The sequence below is a fragment of the Tachypleus tridentatus genome, chromosome 2 (genome assembly GCF_004210375.1).
Source record: "Tachypleus tridentatus isolate NWPU-2018 chromosome 2, ASM421037v1, whole genome shotgun sequence".
NCBI classification, from domain to species: Eukaryota; Metazoa; Arthropoda; class Merostomata; order Xiphosura; family Limulidae; genus Tachypleus; species Tachypleus tridentatus.
This window is the reverse complement of record NC_134826.1, coordinates 46,497,651-46,517,504: the sequence shown is the minus strand read 5'-3', so window position 1 is coordinate 46,517,504 and position 19,854 is coordinate 46,497,651. Positions and strand designations below refer to the sequence as shown.

At 27.7% G+C, this 19,854-nt stretch overlaps 1 protein-coding gene across 9 annotated transcripts in view; it reads left to right on the top strand.

Annotated features, from left to right (window-relative positions):
• LOC143242718 (ras GTPase-activating protein raskol-like) overlaps positions 1-18,552 on the top strand; it is a 100,091-nt gene extending 81,539 nt beyond the window's left edge. For all 9 annotated transcript variants that reach the window (XM_076486203.1, XM_076486196.1, XM_076486193.1 and 6 more), the window contains 8 exons: positions 842-932; positions 1,973-2,083; positions 2,850-3,166; positions 6,942-7,380; positions 8,131-8,341; positions 10,085-10,322; positions 12,411-12,477; positions 13,280-18,552. In XM_076486203.1, coding sequence (XP_076342318.1) covers positions 842-932; positions 1,973-2,083; positions 2,850-3,166; positions 6,942-7,380; positions 8,131-8,341; positions 10,085-10,322; positions 12,411-12,477; positions 13,280-13,291 — 1,486 coding nt within the window. In that variant the 3' untranslated portion in view covers positions 13,292-18,552. The remainder of the gene's footprint in view (positions 1-841; positions 933-1,972; positions 2,084-2,849; positions 3,167-6,941; positions 7,381-8,130; positions 8,342-10,084; positions 10,323-12,410; positions 12,478-13,279) is intronic.
• Positions 18,553-19,854: the final 1,302 nt, after the last annotated feature.

Sequence of the window (19,854 nt, the reverse complement as noted above, 5' to 3'; positions counted from 1 at the left end):
TCTGATATATATACATGTGCTGAAAACTTGCTGATAAGTACAATACAGAAATGTTTGTCCAGGTGGTTAAGACATTTCACTTGATGTGAGATTTGCAGGTTCAAATTCCCATCACATAAAAAATGCTTGCCCTTTCAGCCATTGGGGTGTTATAATGAGACGGTCAATCCCACCATTTATTGATAAAAGAGTAGCCCAAGAGTTGGCAGTGGGTGGTGATGACTAGCTGCCTTCCCTCTAGTCTTACACTACTAAATTAGGGATGCCTAGCACAGATAGCCCTCATGTAGTTTTGTGTGAAGTTTGAAACCAAACCAAAAATACTGTAATAACAGGAAAACAGATACAATATTTTTACATAATTACAGAACAACTTTCATTCGATTAATGTGGCACTATCAGATGTATTTTTTACTTTTTATTTCACAAAAATTGTGGAATGAAAGGCTTTCAATCTGCAGATGTATAAAAATTATTTAGAATAAAACTCCTTTTAATATAAGATATTATTTTTCCTTTTTTTTTTTTAGCCAAGTTTTTCCATAATATTGATTGAAGTTTAATTCGTGTGTTATGCACTCATTTAGAGTTTGATAATGTATAAAATATTTATATTTGTAAAAGTGGGTGACACTTAAACTTCATTATATTCTCGTTTCTTTAAATCAGTGTGGTTATGTAAAGATACCAGCATGGAATGTATCCTATGCCATGTCCTAACTAAAAACTATTACTGTTTATTCATTTTAAATTATTATTGTACACTGTAAACAGATATTTAGAAAAGTTTTTTGTTGTTTTTATCAGAATCGTTAATTTCTTTGTTTTTGTTTTCTTCAAGATTTGGAGAAAAAGAACATTTTATGATATTCTTGAACCAGTTTGTTGATAAGCAACAATACACAATGAAGAATTTCCTCCAACAGATATCTGTAAGCCTTAGGCTATTTTTATCTATTTGAACTAAATTAAATTGTTTGTTACAAACTTCACATTCTATTATTGCCAATTGTGTTTTGTTTTTTGAAAATTAAAGCATTTTTCTATAACTTTTAGTTTTGAAACAGATAGATGTGTCATTCTAATTGGAAGTTAATATTTGGATAACTTAGTCTTTATTGTAGTTTTAATACAGTCAGTATTATAACATAGTGTTTTATGTATTATTGGCATGTAGTCCACAGTAGCATAGCAGTAAGTCAGCAGACTTATGAGGTGATAAACTGGTTTTGATACATGTGGTGGGTACGGATAGCCTATTGAGCTTTGTGCTTAACCCTAAACAAGCTTTTGCCTCTACATCAACATTGTGTATCATCATTCAACAAACCCTATAGTAACTTATTTTGATGAGTCTTTTCACAATATTGTGAACTTTTGAAACATTTTACTCTGTTTAGTAAAAACAAGAAATTATGTTTGTTACATATTTTAATGATTTTTTAATGTCATAGCTGTGTATTAACACAGACTGTATTTTACTGAACATCAAAGAGATGTTAGAGAGAAGTAAACAATTAGAACTTTTAACCACTGCAGTAAATTTATGGAATTTACTAAATTTGAGTCAGTGATAGCCAGTGACCAAGAAAACATAAAAATTTTGCATCTGGAAGAAAGTATACGTGAAACAACATAGTTACGCTGATCTTATGTTTCTTAACAGGCCTTGCCTAGACTGTTAGATATTGAGATGTTTTTTATGTACAATACTATCAAATATTTAATTTTATATTTTTAAAAATTCTGTAATAATTTAGTTGAGAAGCTAAATCTGAACCTGAATAATTAAGTGAATAGAATAATTATTTAAGAGGTATGCATTTATGCTTTTGGTTTGAATAATTAAATATATTTTTCAATAGTTTAAAGTCATCATGATTTCATTACATGAAATTTTTCTGACATCTGTGAAACATTAATGAAAAATAATTAAAATTTTTATGGCATTATCTCCTATTTTTTCCTTAAGACACCAGGTGAAGTCAGGAAGCTCAACTTCAGTGAACAAATTGATCTTGGAAAAGAATTATCTATTCTACATTCACAACTGATAGACTGCATTCCTAAAATGAATAAAACAGTAAGTTTTCTCTGTTATTGTTTTGTATGTGTGAAGAACCAAATTAACAAGATTTTCTCTATGGATGTTTTATATATCTGGAGAACCAGGGTAGCAAGGTTTTCTCTGTGGATGTTTTATGTATCTTGAGAACCAGGTTAACAAATTAATTTTAAAACATTTCCTTTATTTTCAAAAGATTTAAATAGAACATTTAACATTGTAAATAATAGTAACATGAAAATAAAACAAATTATTGTTTATGGTGCATAGCATGTTATAATTCAAAATTATGTATTTCACACACACACATGTATTTTTGCAGTTTTGGGTTATTTTTTACAAAAGGATAAAACATAATAAAGGAAAAATGAAAGATTACTTCATTACCAACACAAGTTTTATATTTCTGATGATTTGGGATGCTCTGTATGTTTACATAGTTTCAAAATTCCTATATATCAACTGCAGCATATGTACAGAACAAGGTTTATTTGAATTTCAACCTGTAAGCTTTCCTTGGGATTCTGTTACACCTTACAATTTTAAAAGTAAATTTGTTTTATCTTTTGTAATACCTGCCTGTTAAATGGTGGTGGCATTTTTTCTTGGGAATTGCATAATATTTATGTTTCATAGATTTAAGTTTCATATTAAGTTAATTTCATAGGTTATCCAGAAAATTCCAAACTAAATTCATCATGTTCCAATCCAGGAAGGTAAAATTAATTCACAATCTTATATTTTAAAACAATAAAAAGTTTTAAAATGCATTTTTGTCTGTTAGAATTATGAAGATTTTGAAGAACTTAAAAGGATTCTAAATGACATCTCATCCTCCATGTCACAACCATCAATAACACGACAGAAGAGTTTCCAAAATTTGAGTAATATAATACCTAACACTCACAACCCACTTGGTCCTACCAAATCTCTACCTGAAAGATCTGGGCAAGCTCAGCATCAGTCATTAATAAACTCTCCTGTACCCTCGTCAAATTCAAGTAGAAACAAAACATCTAAATTAAGTGGAGGATTACAGCATCTTCAGGAGACTACATCATCTCCTAGTCTGTTGATGGAACAACCTATAACAACAACCAGGTAAACTGTTTAATTTCTTTTATGCCCAATGCAATATATAAACTTTGTTTTCAGTTATCATTTCAAAAAAGGAATGACAAAGGTTATGGAAGAATCTTGTATAATTGTTATAATAACCTTCTTTGTTTTAAATTTGTGATTAAACAACAGATAGCGCTTCCATATATCTTTTCATGAAAGTTCTTATTACAACAACAACAAAAATATAATACAAGTATTTTAAAACCTTTACTATTATCATCTAGTGTTAATGGCCCTATATTTTGATTTCATTTCTGGCCTGATGTCTTAGTACTGAATAAAATATTTACTTGATGCTGTTGGAAATTATTTTTAGGCTCAGATTCTAACTAAACATTGTAGGTAAATTTTTTTTAAGCAAAAGTTTTGGCATATTGTACTTTACTTCATCTAGACTAAATAGCTCCAAACTGTTCATCAATAGTGTAAATATAGTGAAGCCTACTAATAAGTGTGTGTGTGTGCATGTATTAGAGGCAGATCTTGGCTATAGCCAACTGTGATTATGTGTGTGCATGTGTGCTTGTTTATATATTATGAATAACATCTCAGATCAGCAGTGAGCTTAAAGTAGAATCTCCTGAAGTTTTGTTAGAATTATCAGAAGCAGTAGTTACCAAGACATAAATTGTGATTTGAGCTACCCAAGTTTTGCTTAAAGGACTTATGAATAGATATTAAGAAGGTAGATTAAAGCAATAATATAATTAATAATGGAAACAATTAGATGACAAAATTTCTTAGAAAGTATACTGTGTTATTGTAAAGGAGAACTATTGCTTTCTGGAATGTCCAATCACTTAACAGTTTTGAAGTTGTCAGAATATTAGTGTTATTTTTCTTTTAACAATTTACATTGTAACCAGTTTAACCTGAGTCAGTTCGAGCTTATATTAACAAAAAATATATATAAACTGGCTAAGAAGTAAATTAAAAGAAGGCTTAGTCTCAGTGTTTGATTTGGTCATTTCAATATTTGTATAATAAACAGCTGTAACAATACATCAAAATGTTTCTTTATACATCAATTTTCATATTTTTATTAAGTTATTTTGTATATATTTATATTGTTAGAAACTTTGCACAGTTTAATTAGAAACAGTCTTAACTTGTGTCAGATTAAAAAGAGATTATGGTTTTATTTGTTTTGGTCTGAAAACATATAAAATTCCTTTAAAAGGTCTTACTTATTTGGAAAGCTTGCAAACAAATACAGCACAGTAAGTGTGAAATGGCCTGTTCTATCCATGTTTTTAATTAGTTTTATCATTATTATTTTAAAACACTTATATGATTAAAAATAGTAATTTACATTAAAAAAGTAACATTTTGTAAGTAAAATAATGTGACAGATGTGCTAAAGAAAGAGAAGGTGAAATAGTATTTGTACTTATATTAGTATTAAAATATGATATACAACTCTTAATTTGTACTTATATTAGTATTAAAATATGATATACAACTCTTAATTTGTACTTGTATTAGTATTAAAATATGATATACAACTCTTAATTTGTACTTGTATTAGTATTAAAATATGATATACAACTCTTAATTTGTACTTATATTAGTATTAAAATATGATATACAACTCTTAATTTGTACTTATATTAGTATTAAAATATGATATACAACTCTTAATTTGTACTTATATTAGTATTAAAATATGATATACAACTCTTAATTTGTACTTATATTAGTATTAAAATATGATATACAACTCTTAATTTGTACTTATATTAGTATTAAAATATGATATACAACTCTTAATTTGTACTTATATTAGTATTAAAATATGATATACAACTCTTAATTTGTACTTATATTAGTATTAAAATATGATATACAACTCTTAATTTGTACTTATATTAGTATTAAAATATGATATACAACTCTTAATTTGTACTTATATTAGTATTAAAATATGATATACAACTCTTAATTTGTACTTATTATTAAAATATGTATTAAAATATGATATATATACAACTCTTAATTTGTACTTACATTAGTATTAAAATATGATATACAACTCTTAATTTGTACTTATATTAGTATTAAAATATGATATACAACTCTTAATTTGTACTTATATTAGTATTAAAATATGATATACAACTCTTAATTTGTACTTATATTAGTATTAAAATATGATATACAACTCTTAATTTGTACTTATTAGTATTAAAATATGATATACAACTCTTAATTTGTATTAAAATATGATATACAACTCTTAATTTGTACTTATATTAGTATTAAAATATGATATACAACTCTTAATTTGTACTTATATTAGTATTAAAATATGATATACAACTCTTAATTTGTACTTGTATTAGTATTAAAATATGATATACAACTCTTAATTTGTACTTGTATTAAAATATGATATACAACTCTTAATTTGTACTTATATAGTATTAAAATATGATATACAACTCTTAATTTGTACTTATATTAGTATTAAAATATGATATACAACTCTTAATTTGTACTTGTATTAGTATTAAAATATGATATACAACTCTTAATTTGTACTTATATTAGTATTAAAATATGATATACAACTCTTAATTTGTACTTATATTAGTATTAAAATATGATATACAACTCTTAATTTGTACTTGTATTAGTATTAAAATATGATATACAACTCTTAATTTGTACTTATATTAGTATTAAAATATGATATACAACTCTTAATTTGTACTTGTATTAGTATTAAAATATGATATACAACTCTTAATTTGTACTTGTATTAGTATTAAAATATGATATACAACTCTTAATTTGTACTTGTATTAGTATTAAAATATGATATACAACTCTTAATTTGTACTTATATTAGTATTAAAATATGATATACAACTCTTAATTTGTACTTATATTAGTATTAAAATATGATATACTTATATTAATTAAAATATGTATACAACTTTAATTTGTATTAGTATTAAAATATGATATACAACTCTTAATTTGTACTTAATTTGTACTTAATATTAGTATTAAAATATGATATACAACTCTTAATTTGTACTTGTATTAGTATTAAAATATGATATACAACTCTTAATTTGTACTTTATTAGTATTAAAATATGATATACAACTCTTAATTTGTACTTGTATTAGTATTAAAATATGATATACAACTCTTAATTTGTACTTATATTAGTATTAAAATATGATATACAACTCTTAATTTGTACTTGTATTAGTATTAAAATATGATATACAACTCTTAATTTGTACTTATATTAGTATTAAAATATGATATACAACTCTTAATTTGTACTTGTATTAGTATTAAAATATGATATACAACTCTTAATTTGTACTTGTATTAGTATTAAAATATGATATACAACTCTTAATTTGTACTTGTATTAGTATTAAAATATGATATACAACTCTTAATTTGTACTTGTATTAGTATTAAAATATGATATACAACTCTTAATTTGTACTTATATTAGTATTAAAATATGATATACAACTCTTAATTTGTACTTATATTAGTATTAAAATATGATATACAACTCTTAATTTGTACTTGTATTAGTATTAAAATATGATATACAACTCTTAATTGCATGTTAAAGAAGTGCAGAATGTTAAAAAAAATAAAACAAGTAAAATCAAACACTGTTGTCATCTTTAATTCTGAACTGTCAAACAAAAAGAGTGAATTTAATACAGCCAAGAAAGAAAGACAGGTAAATTTTAGTTTGTTTTACTTTTTGTTATAGGGATTACTCATGCAGAGGTAATACAGTACAAGATGAATATTGGAACGTGTCAGATGATTATGTGAACACTGAAACTCTGCATAATGACAGGAATTATATTGGTGGAGAGGATTCTGATAACCTTCCGATGCATACTACTTATATGATTGACAAGCATTCCAGTTCTTTGCTTCAGAATGGAGATGTCTCGAAGTACAGTTTAATAAATTCTTTGTGTAAAACACAAGTTAGTGAGAATAAGGTAAAAGAAGAAACACACAGAAACTTGAACTCTGTAGTATCTTGCAGAAGAGGCCTACAGCTGTGTGGTCTTTTAGAAACACTGGGTAGACCAAAACAGATAGTTTTGGCTAGAAACATTCTTAACAGTGATTTTGATAATGCAACATGTGAGAATTATTATTGCACAAAACCTGGCAACCAGTTCTCTGTTTATAAGGTTTGTTATTCTTTTTTTATTCCATATTTGTTAAAGTAACATACATGGAAATAAACTTACATTTTCAGAAGAATTTCTTTAGTTGACGCTGTTGAGTTTAATATAGGTTTAAGCCCTTTGGTTGCCCAAGTTTATTGCTATGTATTGTTCCTTTCACTTTGTCACATTCTCGATGCAGATATCTATAAATGTGTGAAGAAGTGTAGTGCTAAGTTTGAAATGTTTATTGTATACTGTTCCAAACAATGCATTGCTGAACCCACTTCATCTTGCCCAAAACAAGAACAAATGTATTGGTAAATAACCTAAGAGTACTGAAATTGTTGCTTTTATCTTGACAAATATTCTCAGTTCTCAGTACACATTTTAATGTCTTACCCACTGAAATTTGCAGGTAATTTGATTTCAAGATACTTTTTTTTTTATTTTATGTCAGTCTTTCATATATGGGTGAAGACAATCACCTATTGAAAAATAAAATCAAAGAAATGAGTTACAAGTGTTTCATATACTGGAGTAGTGTTTGTTGATTTCCACAAAAGTCACAATTCTTATTGAAAATAGACTTTTAAAAATTAGATTCGTACAATTTGCAATGAAGGCACATAAGCTGATTTTATTGTGTTTTAGATTCAGTTAATATGTCTTTATGATACCAGGAAAATGTGGATTGTTTTTCTCTAGATTTCAATTCTGAATTCATCAAAATATGAGTTTGTTAGAAATAATCTTTCAACTTATCTTTCTCAGACACAAATAACCATTTCCTCTGGTGGTCAGTGTAATTTACCTCTTCCCTTGGCTTTCAAAAATCCATTGTATTTTCTGGATGACTCTTGTAGAAGCAGTAGTGAAAGTGATTTCTTGGAAGGACTGGAAAGGGAGTCATCTCACTTTAGCTATTTTGATGTCAGAGATAATGCTCTAAGTAATTCTAATGGTTCTGTATACCATCAAAATGGTTAGTCATTAAGAGTTTTTAACTGTTCTAATCTAGAATTTTTTTTAATTCCTATAGTTTTGGAAATCCGTTTTTTGACGTGATGTTTCACCTTACAGTGTTGTTCATTGGCTGAATCTATAAATTAAGTTATAAATAAAACATTGAAGCAATCAAAATTATGCATGTGGGTGGTAATGAATGTTATTAATTCATTTAAAAATTTTGTTTTTATTGTTTCAAAAGCTCTTCTTTCAACCAAACTAAGCCTTTTTTAATAATTTTCTTTCTCTTTTTTTTCCAGTAAATATATATATATATAGATTCATTTAAAATCATTTGTGAGAGAATACTTTAGCTTATAAAATTATTAATAAATATTTTCTTAATAAAATCATAGTTTAGTTTTCAGGATATCCATTCTTCACTTGTTTAAAATCTATTTCACTTTAACTAATTCATAAATAAATGTTTAATATTATAATAATAATAAATGCTTAAAATTATTGTGTTTTGTATTATTATTGTGTTACATTTTCAAAAAAATGAATCAATTACTAAAATGTACATAGTGATGAAATATGTAAGATTTTTAAGAACCGTCTTAGATTGGTAGTAGACAATATTGCAGGGCATATGCATACACTATTTGGCATACCACAAATCTTACATGTTCATTCTACTGTTTAGTACCCTGTCCAACTATAATAGCATATATATCTGGAACTGATAGTGTAATAAATTTGAGAAAAGTTGTTATCAATAGTTCCTGATATACAAAATTGAAAAGCAAATTCTTTATATATTTACATAGTCTAAAAATATACTGTGAAAATATTGAATATGAAAATGTATATGAACATTTTCTGCACTTTAAAGGACCATTGTAATTCAAGTACCTCTGGCATGAGAGAAATAAAAAAGTAAAATTATAAAGCAAGCATAAGAGTGATCCAAAGTTATTAATATTCTATAAATACTGAAAAATAATATAACCAACAAATATTGGTTTTTGAGCATTTAAAAGCCTGTGTTATTGGATAACGTTTTTTGTGTTTTTTCTTTTAAAACCTCAAGCTAAAAGCAGTTTTTATAAGAACTTAAGAGATTAAATCAGTTTATGTTTTCTTTCTACTTGTTGGCAAGTTAACACTTGAATTACTGACTTGTTTTGCATGTTATGATAGTTGATATAAAGAAATAACTGGAAATATTGGATGAAATTTTTTCTTCTTTTTTATGTAAGAAACATTTCTAGAAGACCTTGACCCTGTTGTAGAAACAGAAGTATAGAAGACAACATTTTGAAAGTTTTCTGCCTTTTGTCTTCAGAAAATGTTTGAAATGTTGTACCCCTATACTTGTATTTCTACAAGAGGTAGTTTTCATCCATTCAACTAAATTTCATCATGAATACTCTGCTTAAAAGCATTTATTAAAGAATAATTTGAATATATATATGGTGGTTGTTTTTTTGTGTGTGTATTATTAAAAAGTAACCAAGAAAGTTATTGACTCACAAGCAAATTTAGCTTATAAACAGTATTGAAAAATTTTTTCAAAGCCTGGGGTCTGTCCTAGAGTTTATTGATATTGGTGGTAATTTTACTTTTTACCAAACAGTATAAAAATGTTTATCATTGGTATTACTGGACAAATAAATGTAAGAGAAATATCTAGATTGAGAACAGTTCAGTACTACTTTGCCAAACCATGTACAAAGATTGATAACTGCATATGTCTATCTTTTATTCATTATAACAGAAGCTGACTGCTTCAGTTTATTGTCTTGCACCACCTCTTTATCTGATAATGAAACAATGATGTTTCAAACTCATTCACCACTGACAAGTCTTACACATTCCATTAAACCAGGATTTCCCCCAAAAGTTTCTATTTCTCAGTATAAGCTACCTCATTCCAATGGTTTGTCAAGTCACATGGCTCAATGCAGGCTTGAAAGAAAAGGATCTTCTGACCCCTTGTTACATGGCCAAAGAAAGTAAGTTTTATTATCCAGAAATATTTTTTTATCTACACATTCGGAATTTAGTCTGGCTTTAATCACAAAAAGAAAGTGTGTGTGTTTTCTCATTGCAAAGCCACATCGGGCTATCTGCTGTGTCCACTGATGGGGATCAAACCCCTGATTAGAGTGTTGTAAATATGTAGACTTACCACAGTCCCAGAGGGGAACCAAAAAGAAAAAGTATGAGTGGTGCTAATGTAGTCAGTTTAATATAGAATACTGAAGTTTATAATTATATTATACTGCAGTTCATTGATGTTATCAAAGTCACATTTCAGAGTAGTTATGGTTATACCCTCATACTAGTTTGCTTCTCTTGGCTCATCTGTCTCAGTCTTAATAAAATATCTTAAGATTGGATGAATGGAGTTTGGCCAACCTTATGCAACAGGTGCTATAGATATATATACAATATTAATTTTTGTATTAATTTTTGAAGGTCATGAGTCAAGGTCAAAAGGTCACCTTGTTACATGGCCAAAGAAAGTAAGTTCTAATATCCAGAAACATGTTTTTATATACAAATTCTGGCTTTGAACAGATGCTACATTGTCAAAAGGGAGGTGGGGTGGACTTGAATATACAATAACACATAATTGGGGTATAGATATCTCAAACTCATTTTGCATTGTTTTTTGTATATATATATAAATATTAGATCATGTACATATAAAAATATTATTAGAATTTTTGCACAATTCCTGTTTAATCTTGTAAAATGATTTCTCAATGTAAAGCATTGAGCAAGATGACATGGAAATTTGTGAACATTTAACTTTTTTCCTTTGTACACTTTATGTAACATGACTGCTTTTGTTCATTGCTGTATCTTAATAAAAATATGTTAAAAGTAATTTTAAGTTTCTGTAAGTTTAAATTATTATACATTTTTTAAAATGTATTACAGTGACTAAAGTAATTCTGTAAAATTTAGATTTGTCCTAGTTGATATAGTAATGTCACTAATGTTAAAATAATAGGCTTAAAAGTTGGATTAGTTGATACAGCAGTGTCAGTACTGTTATGATTAAAATAATTGTTTTAGTAGCTGGATTAGTTTTGGCTGATATAATGTATAAAAACAGATGTTACAAAAGTTATTAATATATACCCATACCTTCATTCCTACTCTATATGGAAGTATGATGTTATTCAGAGTTAAGCAGTGATGAGCACTAGAACTACATCATTTCAATGTGTATATAATGGAAACAGCTGTAACAACATGTGACATTACTTTAAACTTCAGTGTTCACATGTTTTGGATATATTTATGTGACTAGAAATATCTAAACTATATAGGCCAGGTCCTTTTTTTAATTGGTTTCCCACTGTCTTGAATTACTGAAGAGAACCATAATTCCACCTAACCTCTCTGATTCAGTAATATGTGTCAAATCAGTAGACTGTATTAGTCTTATTTTTTGGCAATAATGCACAGTTTTGATGGGAATGAAAACTATAATTTTTCGAACAATGTGTCCACTTGTACTGTTGAAGAACTAACCGGTGAAATTAATTTACATCCACTCTTAACACCTTTCAGATGGGTGGGGTACAAGGTGCATGCACCACCTTTTACAGAGTGTCATTCAACATAGCAGTGTGCTTATCAACTAATCATTTTACTGATTTAATGACAGTTCATGGTGGAGGAAAGTAAATATTAGATGTAATATAGAAAGGTACAGAACATATTGTTAGAAGTTATGTAAATGCACTGTACAAGTTGTACAATAGACAAAAGTTTTTTTATTCCTCACACAAGCATCACTGTTCACTCTTATTTTCCAGTGTCTGAGTTACACTAACATTGTCAATTCACAGACATACCTTGACTACAAATAGTTTTGTAATACATCTGTTTTGTACTACAACCATGGCACATTTCATGTAGATACATGTGGTACATTGCTATTCAGTTAAATACCTACATTAATATAGATCACTGTGGTGTGTTATTTGATTATTTTGAGGTATACGTGTTGGAAAAAATATCTTTTTAAGCAGTCCTAAGTTATAGATCTTAGGCATAACTAATACTGTTTCTTTCTTTCTAAGGAAAGGTGTGCAAGGACTAAATCATTCATATTACTTTGATACCAAGAGACAGAAAGAACTCAGAAAGGTAAGTTTTCTATATAAAAAAAACAAAAAATAGTAGATTTATTTGTTTACTGTATCATGCATTTTGCTTTTATAATGTGTAATGTTTCATCTGTTATGTATTTATTTTGACATTTTAAATATGTTTCCATCATTTTATTCTTTGTAACAAAATAATCTTGGGTATCTTTAATAGTGAGATTTATCTGTCTTGAGCTGCTTAAATGACCCCAATCAAATACCTATTCAGTGAACAAAAATGTTATCTTCCCAATTCCATATTGTATAGAAATCTTAGATTCACTTTTGAATGTTTAGATAGTTGAATTTCAAAAGTGCCATGTTAATATCAGCACATTTTGGAATTATTTTTTTTATTGTTATTACAAAACATATTGGCAGTTTAGTTCAAACTTTTCATTTTGAGGGAAAAAAACAGAAAAAATCAATTATGTGACACTGTTAAGAATGAAGCTTTATTTAGTTAAACTTATTTTAAAACCATATAAAGTCTTAAAGTCCTCAAGAACAATCAAATTGTTTTCAGTAGTTCTCACACTTTAGCAGTTAAATTAGCATTGTACTAACAGATTAGGCCATATGCAATCTTGACAATTTGTATACCATCATACATTTTCTTTTGCTATGTAACTTTAGGTGAAATAAATAATTATAGTTGTTTATGGGTAAATATCTTGTAAATAGTTCAAACTTTTATGTAGTACCAGGTTTTATGTTGCTTTGTGTAATCACATGTCCATGACTTTTTATAGTAAGCAAAATAATATGTTTACTTATAATACATTTGTGTTCCTTCTTCATAGGTGTCACCATAATTCCGTGTTCTTTGTTGTCCGAGTTTTCCCAAATGTGTCATCTGACAGTTGTAGTGATTTTATCTGTGATCCGCATTCCTACAGTTTTTGTATGAAGTCTTTATAAGTTTCACCATAAACCAAACTTGTGTTGTTCATATATATTGTGCATATCACTGTTCTTGGATAGCAGATCTGTGTTGATCGTATACAAGTTATCATACTCAAATCTTTGTGTTTGTCAATCTATGTAAAAGACATTAATTTACGTAGACTTTAAAAATTCTAACCTGCTTGTTGTTACGTTACTGACTCTCCAGAGTAGTCCCTGCTGCTACAGAGCTCATTGTTTCAGTATGTGGAATCTGTTCTGCTGCTACAGATGGAGACAAGGTAATGATGGTTCACAGAATCCAGAGTAGCACTATATTTTTGAAGTAACCTTTTCATGAGGTTCAGTAAGTGTCAGTGTGGAATCTTCACAAACATTCTTCTATGACAAGCAATCAGACACACACATCAGTTGGATCTTAAACCTTCCTTATTTTCTTTATAATAACAATTACAATTCTGGTATTTAGACCTTTCTTTCCACCTTTTCTACCTCTTGAGTTGCCACCTCTTCAAAGGTCATTGTATTTTCAGTGTAGCATATTAATCAGTTGTCTGCATGTATCATCATAATTCATATCCGACTTCTTGTATGTTGATTATTTTATTTCAGCATATGTATATGTTTTGTCTTATAATCAGCCCTCATACATACAATAAAACTTGTCCTCATTCACCATCAATTTAACTGAGTTACCATGTGATATTAGGGTTTCAGCTTGTCATGTTAACCCCCTTTCTATTAAAATGGATTGATCAACCATGTTACTTGCATGCAGATAGAATTTGTCACACGTTTGTTTTTGCACAGTAAATTAATAATAAATGTTTAAACTTATAGAATTATGGGGTTCGAAGCAGCAAAAAAACTTAAAATTTGTGTCAAAAATAAGAAGTAAAACAGATTGGATCACATACAAAATATAAGTAAATTGAAGCATTCTAATTAAGCATTGAAAATCTGTGGTTTATGGCAGTTTTTTTTAAGTATAAAAACAAGCTGCATGGTCTCTTACTAGCATTTCCCTAACCCAAAATCACACTTTAGTCAGGCTTTAAGATTTCACAAGAATAGTGAAGGCAAGGCACCTATCAAAATCTTAAGAAGGTTAATTCTTGATTTGGTAAAAAGTAAAGGGAAGGTTTACTTATCTCTCTGTTAATTATTTGGAATATTTGACACCTAGATGTTACAGTAAAACTTATCATTCACACAAATAATACGTATGTACGTATAACAAAAGTATTCATCTTAAAGTCCGAGAAATTAAGTGTAATCAGATCTGTAAATTAATCATACAAATTTTCTGGGGTCATTTTTCAACCTTGAACTAACCAGGTGGACTATGTGATTGTTTTTAACAAGTTAAACATAAGTGAGTTAATAGTTTGGTTTGTCATAAATGGTAACAAACAAATTATAGAATTCGTGATGAAGAGAAACCCACTTGAAGTAAAAATGTATTTCAGGACAGTTGGTATAGGTATTAGCACTTTTACTAATAAAGCAGAGAACATCTTCAGAAGATGACCTAAGAAGGTTGAAATGTTGTCCTCTGCTTTATTAGTAAAAGTGTTAATATCCATACTAGCCATCCTAAGATACAAATTCTAAAATTATTGACATAAACATTTAGATTCTGTTTATTTCTTATTCATACTCTATGCCATGAGTACTTATAATTGAGAAAGTACTAATGGATGATACCATGCTGTAATAAAATACCATATCTCTTTGTAATGATAATTCTCATTACAGAAGGTGCTTCTATTTATCACAAAATCTTAGTATTGGAGGCTTCTTCTCACTTTTACATATTAATTTTGTTGTTTAAGCTGTTAATCAAGATGTTTCTCTTAGCTTTATCAAGAGCTGTGACTGTAAATACCTTCCATCAACTGCAAACAAGATTAATACAGTTTCCTCCCTTCAGATATTTATGCTATACTTTGTAACAAATACCTATTATGGAGCAATTTCAGTCCCAGAAGTTGCTTTAGTTACGTTTGTGAAAGTGTCATCTTTGTTGTGTTATACCAGTTTCTTCCATAAAGTGTTCCTGTTTTGTAACATTTAGTAAAATATCTTGGATATCATTAAAAAAAAAAGCATTTATATGAAATTAAGAAAAGAAGGGTGTGAGTGTTGTAAGGTAATTATTGACATGAATGTCTATTGATCACTGTTGTAAGGTATTGCAACAGGCAATGGTAATTCTTAAGAGCTAATGACATAACTCATCCCAATTTGAAAGAGAAGTGAATACCAGATTAAATTATTTACATAATACTAATGTATGAGAAATAATGTATGAATTTTAGTTTCACTAAAATACCATAGTATGAATATGTTTGAAAATATATGTGATTGTTACCAAACATCAACCAACCTTTGTTAATCATAGGAACTGTCTAATATTAAAGTAGTGATTATGGAACATAGAGAACTAATGTTATTAATTCATAATAGTCTAAACAATTACTTTGTCGCATACTTTCAGCTAGTAAAGTCATGTAATGTTTTTGTCAGTCATCCATAGTAGGTGCTAACTGTAATTTTATTAAAAGAAAAGTAACAAATGTATGAATTATTTGTTTAAGAGTTCACTATTACATCATAAATCTCTTGATTTTTACATAACATCTCGAAATTATTTTTGCTTAAATTTGTTTTATTTTAAAAAAGTAAATGTATTTTCACCTTCTGTAAAGATTTAGATTATTTACATAAATATCTTTGTTTACATAATGACTGTCTGTTATTGTTTTTTAAAATAAAATACTCGTTTCTCTAGTCACAACATTTTAGAAATTCCTCAAATTTATGTGCTGTGTCAGGAAGTCATTAGCTAAGCTATATAAAGAGTATACTGCTGTTTTCTACAAAAATCAATTATGTATTTTGTCTTCTCAGTTACACATCAAACTTTTGATCTTTTGTGTTCCTTGTTAGTTTATATATTCACTTTTCTTTTATTCTTGAATCTCAGTTTTAATTTTATTATTTTAATTTTTTATTTAATCTTGAAATTTTCACTTACAAAGTGAAATGTTTCTTTGTGGTCTTACCATATTTGATAATTTTCCTATTTCCTTGAAAGGAAATAAAATATTCCATGTTGTTGACTAAATCTTTTCCTACAAATAACACTATACAATTAGAAAGAATTTCATACCTTAATTAGTCCCTAAATGTGTATTTTATGAATGAGAAAAACCTGAGAACAGCTTTTTATGGGGGGAGGGGGTCATATACTTAATTTTTTCCTTCATAATTTAAAATTGTGTGTCATTTAATCATAACTTGTTTCCCAAAATGTAAGTTTTGCATTGTATTGCACCTAATCTGACAGTTTAACATGACAAAACTCAGTGGTAGATTATTTGACACTATAGTTTTATTGAAATACTTGTTATTGCTAGAAAAATATATACTGGAAAGTTAAAAATGACTACTATTACTGTATTGTTTGTTACTAAACTAGTAGCTTGATTAAAAATATTATAAGAAATAAATTCTATATTTATAGTTTTGTTGTTAACTGTCAATTGAATACTCTATTACAAATTAGATAGGATCTTTTTTTTTTTAAGAAGAGACATTATCATATTATAGGTAGTGTACTTATAACACTTATACTGACTCTTAACCATTACTTGGTATTGTTATTGAAACTGTGCATAAACTATAATCATGAAAAGTGTCATCGTAATAAAACCTCGTAAATAATATTTTTCCTGACAATATTTGTTCTTCCCTATCAAAATGATAACTCATATCTAGTTTGACACATTTGCTATATAGTGTAAGCAAATACATGTAATTACTGAAAACTATAATTACCAGGTATATTTAATCCAGAAACTGGAGACATTATATTGAAACAGAGGTAATGCCTTAAGCTTGGATTAAATAAATGTCCCCAATGTGAAGAGATCTCAGAAACCCACCTTTACACTTTGAGAAATTACTTTACTGTGGTGTGAAACTGATACTATATAATTTCAGTAAATGATGAAATTATCATAATTTAGTTATTACATGTACATATCAAAGTGTACATTCCAATTTTATCTTTCCATCAAGTAAACAAGGTTTGTTCTTTGGTTTGTCTACATGGAGACTTGTTTGATAAACTGCTTTAAACTTGAAAGCTTGTAAAAATAATTGGTGTCATTTTATCAACTCATCCAAAATAATACAACTTGTATGTTTGTTCCTACTGAGAACAGTATTATTTTAAAATCTTTAAACCAGTGACTTTTGACAGTGTTTAATATTGTGTTTGCCTTGTACCTTGCATTAGCAGCTTTGCTTTTGACAAAAGAATTTTTAGAAAGTATTCTGCTCTTTGATAAATATTGTAGATAAAAATATATTTTCTTTATAATGGAAGGCAATATAAAAAACAACTTTAAAATGCTTATTTGATAAATTATGATGTAAAAGTTCATCCAAGAAAAACCTGTAAAACAACTAAAACTTAAAAAGCTTTACCCAAATACAAGTACTTTTAACAGGTGTTAAAAGTAACTGTGACTGCCTGATCATTTTTGTAACTACAATTTAAGGAAAAAAGTGGTTATTCAGTTTTATTTAAATTTTGTCAAAAGTTAAATTTTTTTCAATTATTCAGTTGTACCACCAACTTTTGAATTGCTGTAAAATTGTATATTTTGTGGTTCAGTAACTTCATTTTAGTTATAAATTTTTTTTATGAATATAAGTTAATTTTTTATATTTCAAGTTCAAACATTTTGTTTAATGGCAAGTCTAAAAGTATGCACCAATTTATTAAATTCCAAAAATAAGTTTTATTTTAAAATAGTACTAATAATTGTAGTATCCATGTGTATATATACATATATTATTTAAACTGTCATATATTGTACAATAATTAATAAAAGGTTGTTAAACTAAATATATTTTGTAAGCTACCATTGATATGAAAAAGGGTATAACCACAGTGATTTGTTTTTAAATTGTTAACAATACAAATATAATGCTATATTTCAGTAATATAACGTACATATGACTATGAAATCATTTTGGGTTCATTTGCTAGATTTTTCACTAATTATTTGATTGTAAAGAGTGATGGTTATCATTTTACCATTTGTAAATGGGCTTTGTTATATATTATTAATGGTTTATTAAATAGTATTGGTTATATTGCATGGCTCTTTGGATGGAGAGTGTCTGAGTTGGTAGGACATGATAGTATACTTATATAAATCACCAGTCAACAGCATATGATAGGTGAAACATAACTGAAATGTACATTACTTACTAGAAGTCTGTATTAAACCGGTAATATAATTAAGTCTTACTGTGATGTAATATCAAATCATAAATTATCAGAAGTGTTATATTTGTGACAGAAACACATAAGAAGATAATTACAAATATACAAAGATTGGAGGTTAAAAAATATGGTGTTACTTTAGAAAACAAAATGTATAATGTACTTTCATTTAATTAATTAATTGGCCTGGCACAGTTAGGGTGCTCAACTCATAATCTGAAGGTTGCAGGTTCAAATCCTCCTTTCAGCTGTAGGGGCATTATAATGTGAGAGTCAATCCCACTATTTGTTAGCAAAATAATAACCCAAGAGTCAACAGTGGGTTGTTGCGACTAGCTGTCTTCCTTTTAGTCTTACAATGCTAAATTGGGGATGGCTAGCGCAGATAGCCCTTATGTACCTTTACATTAAATTCATAAAAGAACAATTAATTAATTACTCTTGTAAAAATACATAAAATTTGCATAAATTATATATATTTAACCTCAAAATTTATATGGATGAGCAAAAAGATTTTTACCTCCTTCCATTCCACTCATGAGTCTCTGATGTTAGATATTCTAACTTACAACACATGGCATTTACAAACACAAAAATGCATATTTTCTTTCATGTTGTAAACTTAAGACTACATATATACTGGTCCTATTAATAAAGTTGCACACCTTGTCAGTTGTAATGTGTATGGCTACAGTAGCAATTGCCTATACACAAGTAGGTATTTGCTCACGTAAGTCATTATGACTGCTGTTCTGTAATTTCATTTTAAATTTAATATTTTAATGGAGTTTAATTTCTTGTTGACAATTTGGTGATTGGTAGCTTCAAATGAAACTTTTTTAAGACAAGCTTCTTCACTGCATTGTAACTACAGATAACATGGCAATTTGTTTCACGTAAAATTTAAAATACAAAAAAACAAAAAAAATAAATATGAGCATGACTGTTTAAAACTGAATACAATTTAAGATTACCTTGGATAACTGGTGCCTTTGTTTTGGGACAAATCCCTCTATCACAAAAGCAAAGGTAATTTGTTTTATTGGGAAATGAAGTAATATCAAACAATAATACGTTTGGCTGTTGAAAACTATAGTAATACTATGAAACACTCGGCTTGGATGTCTAGGGATATAATAATAATATCAAACATTAGCCAGTTTGGTG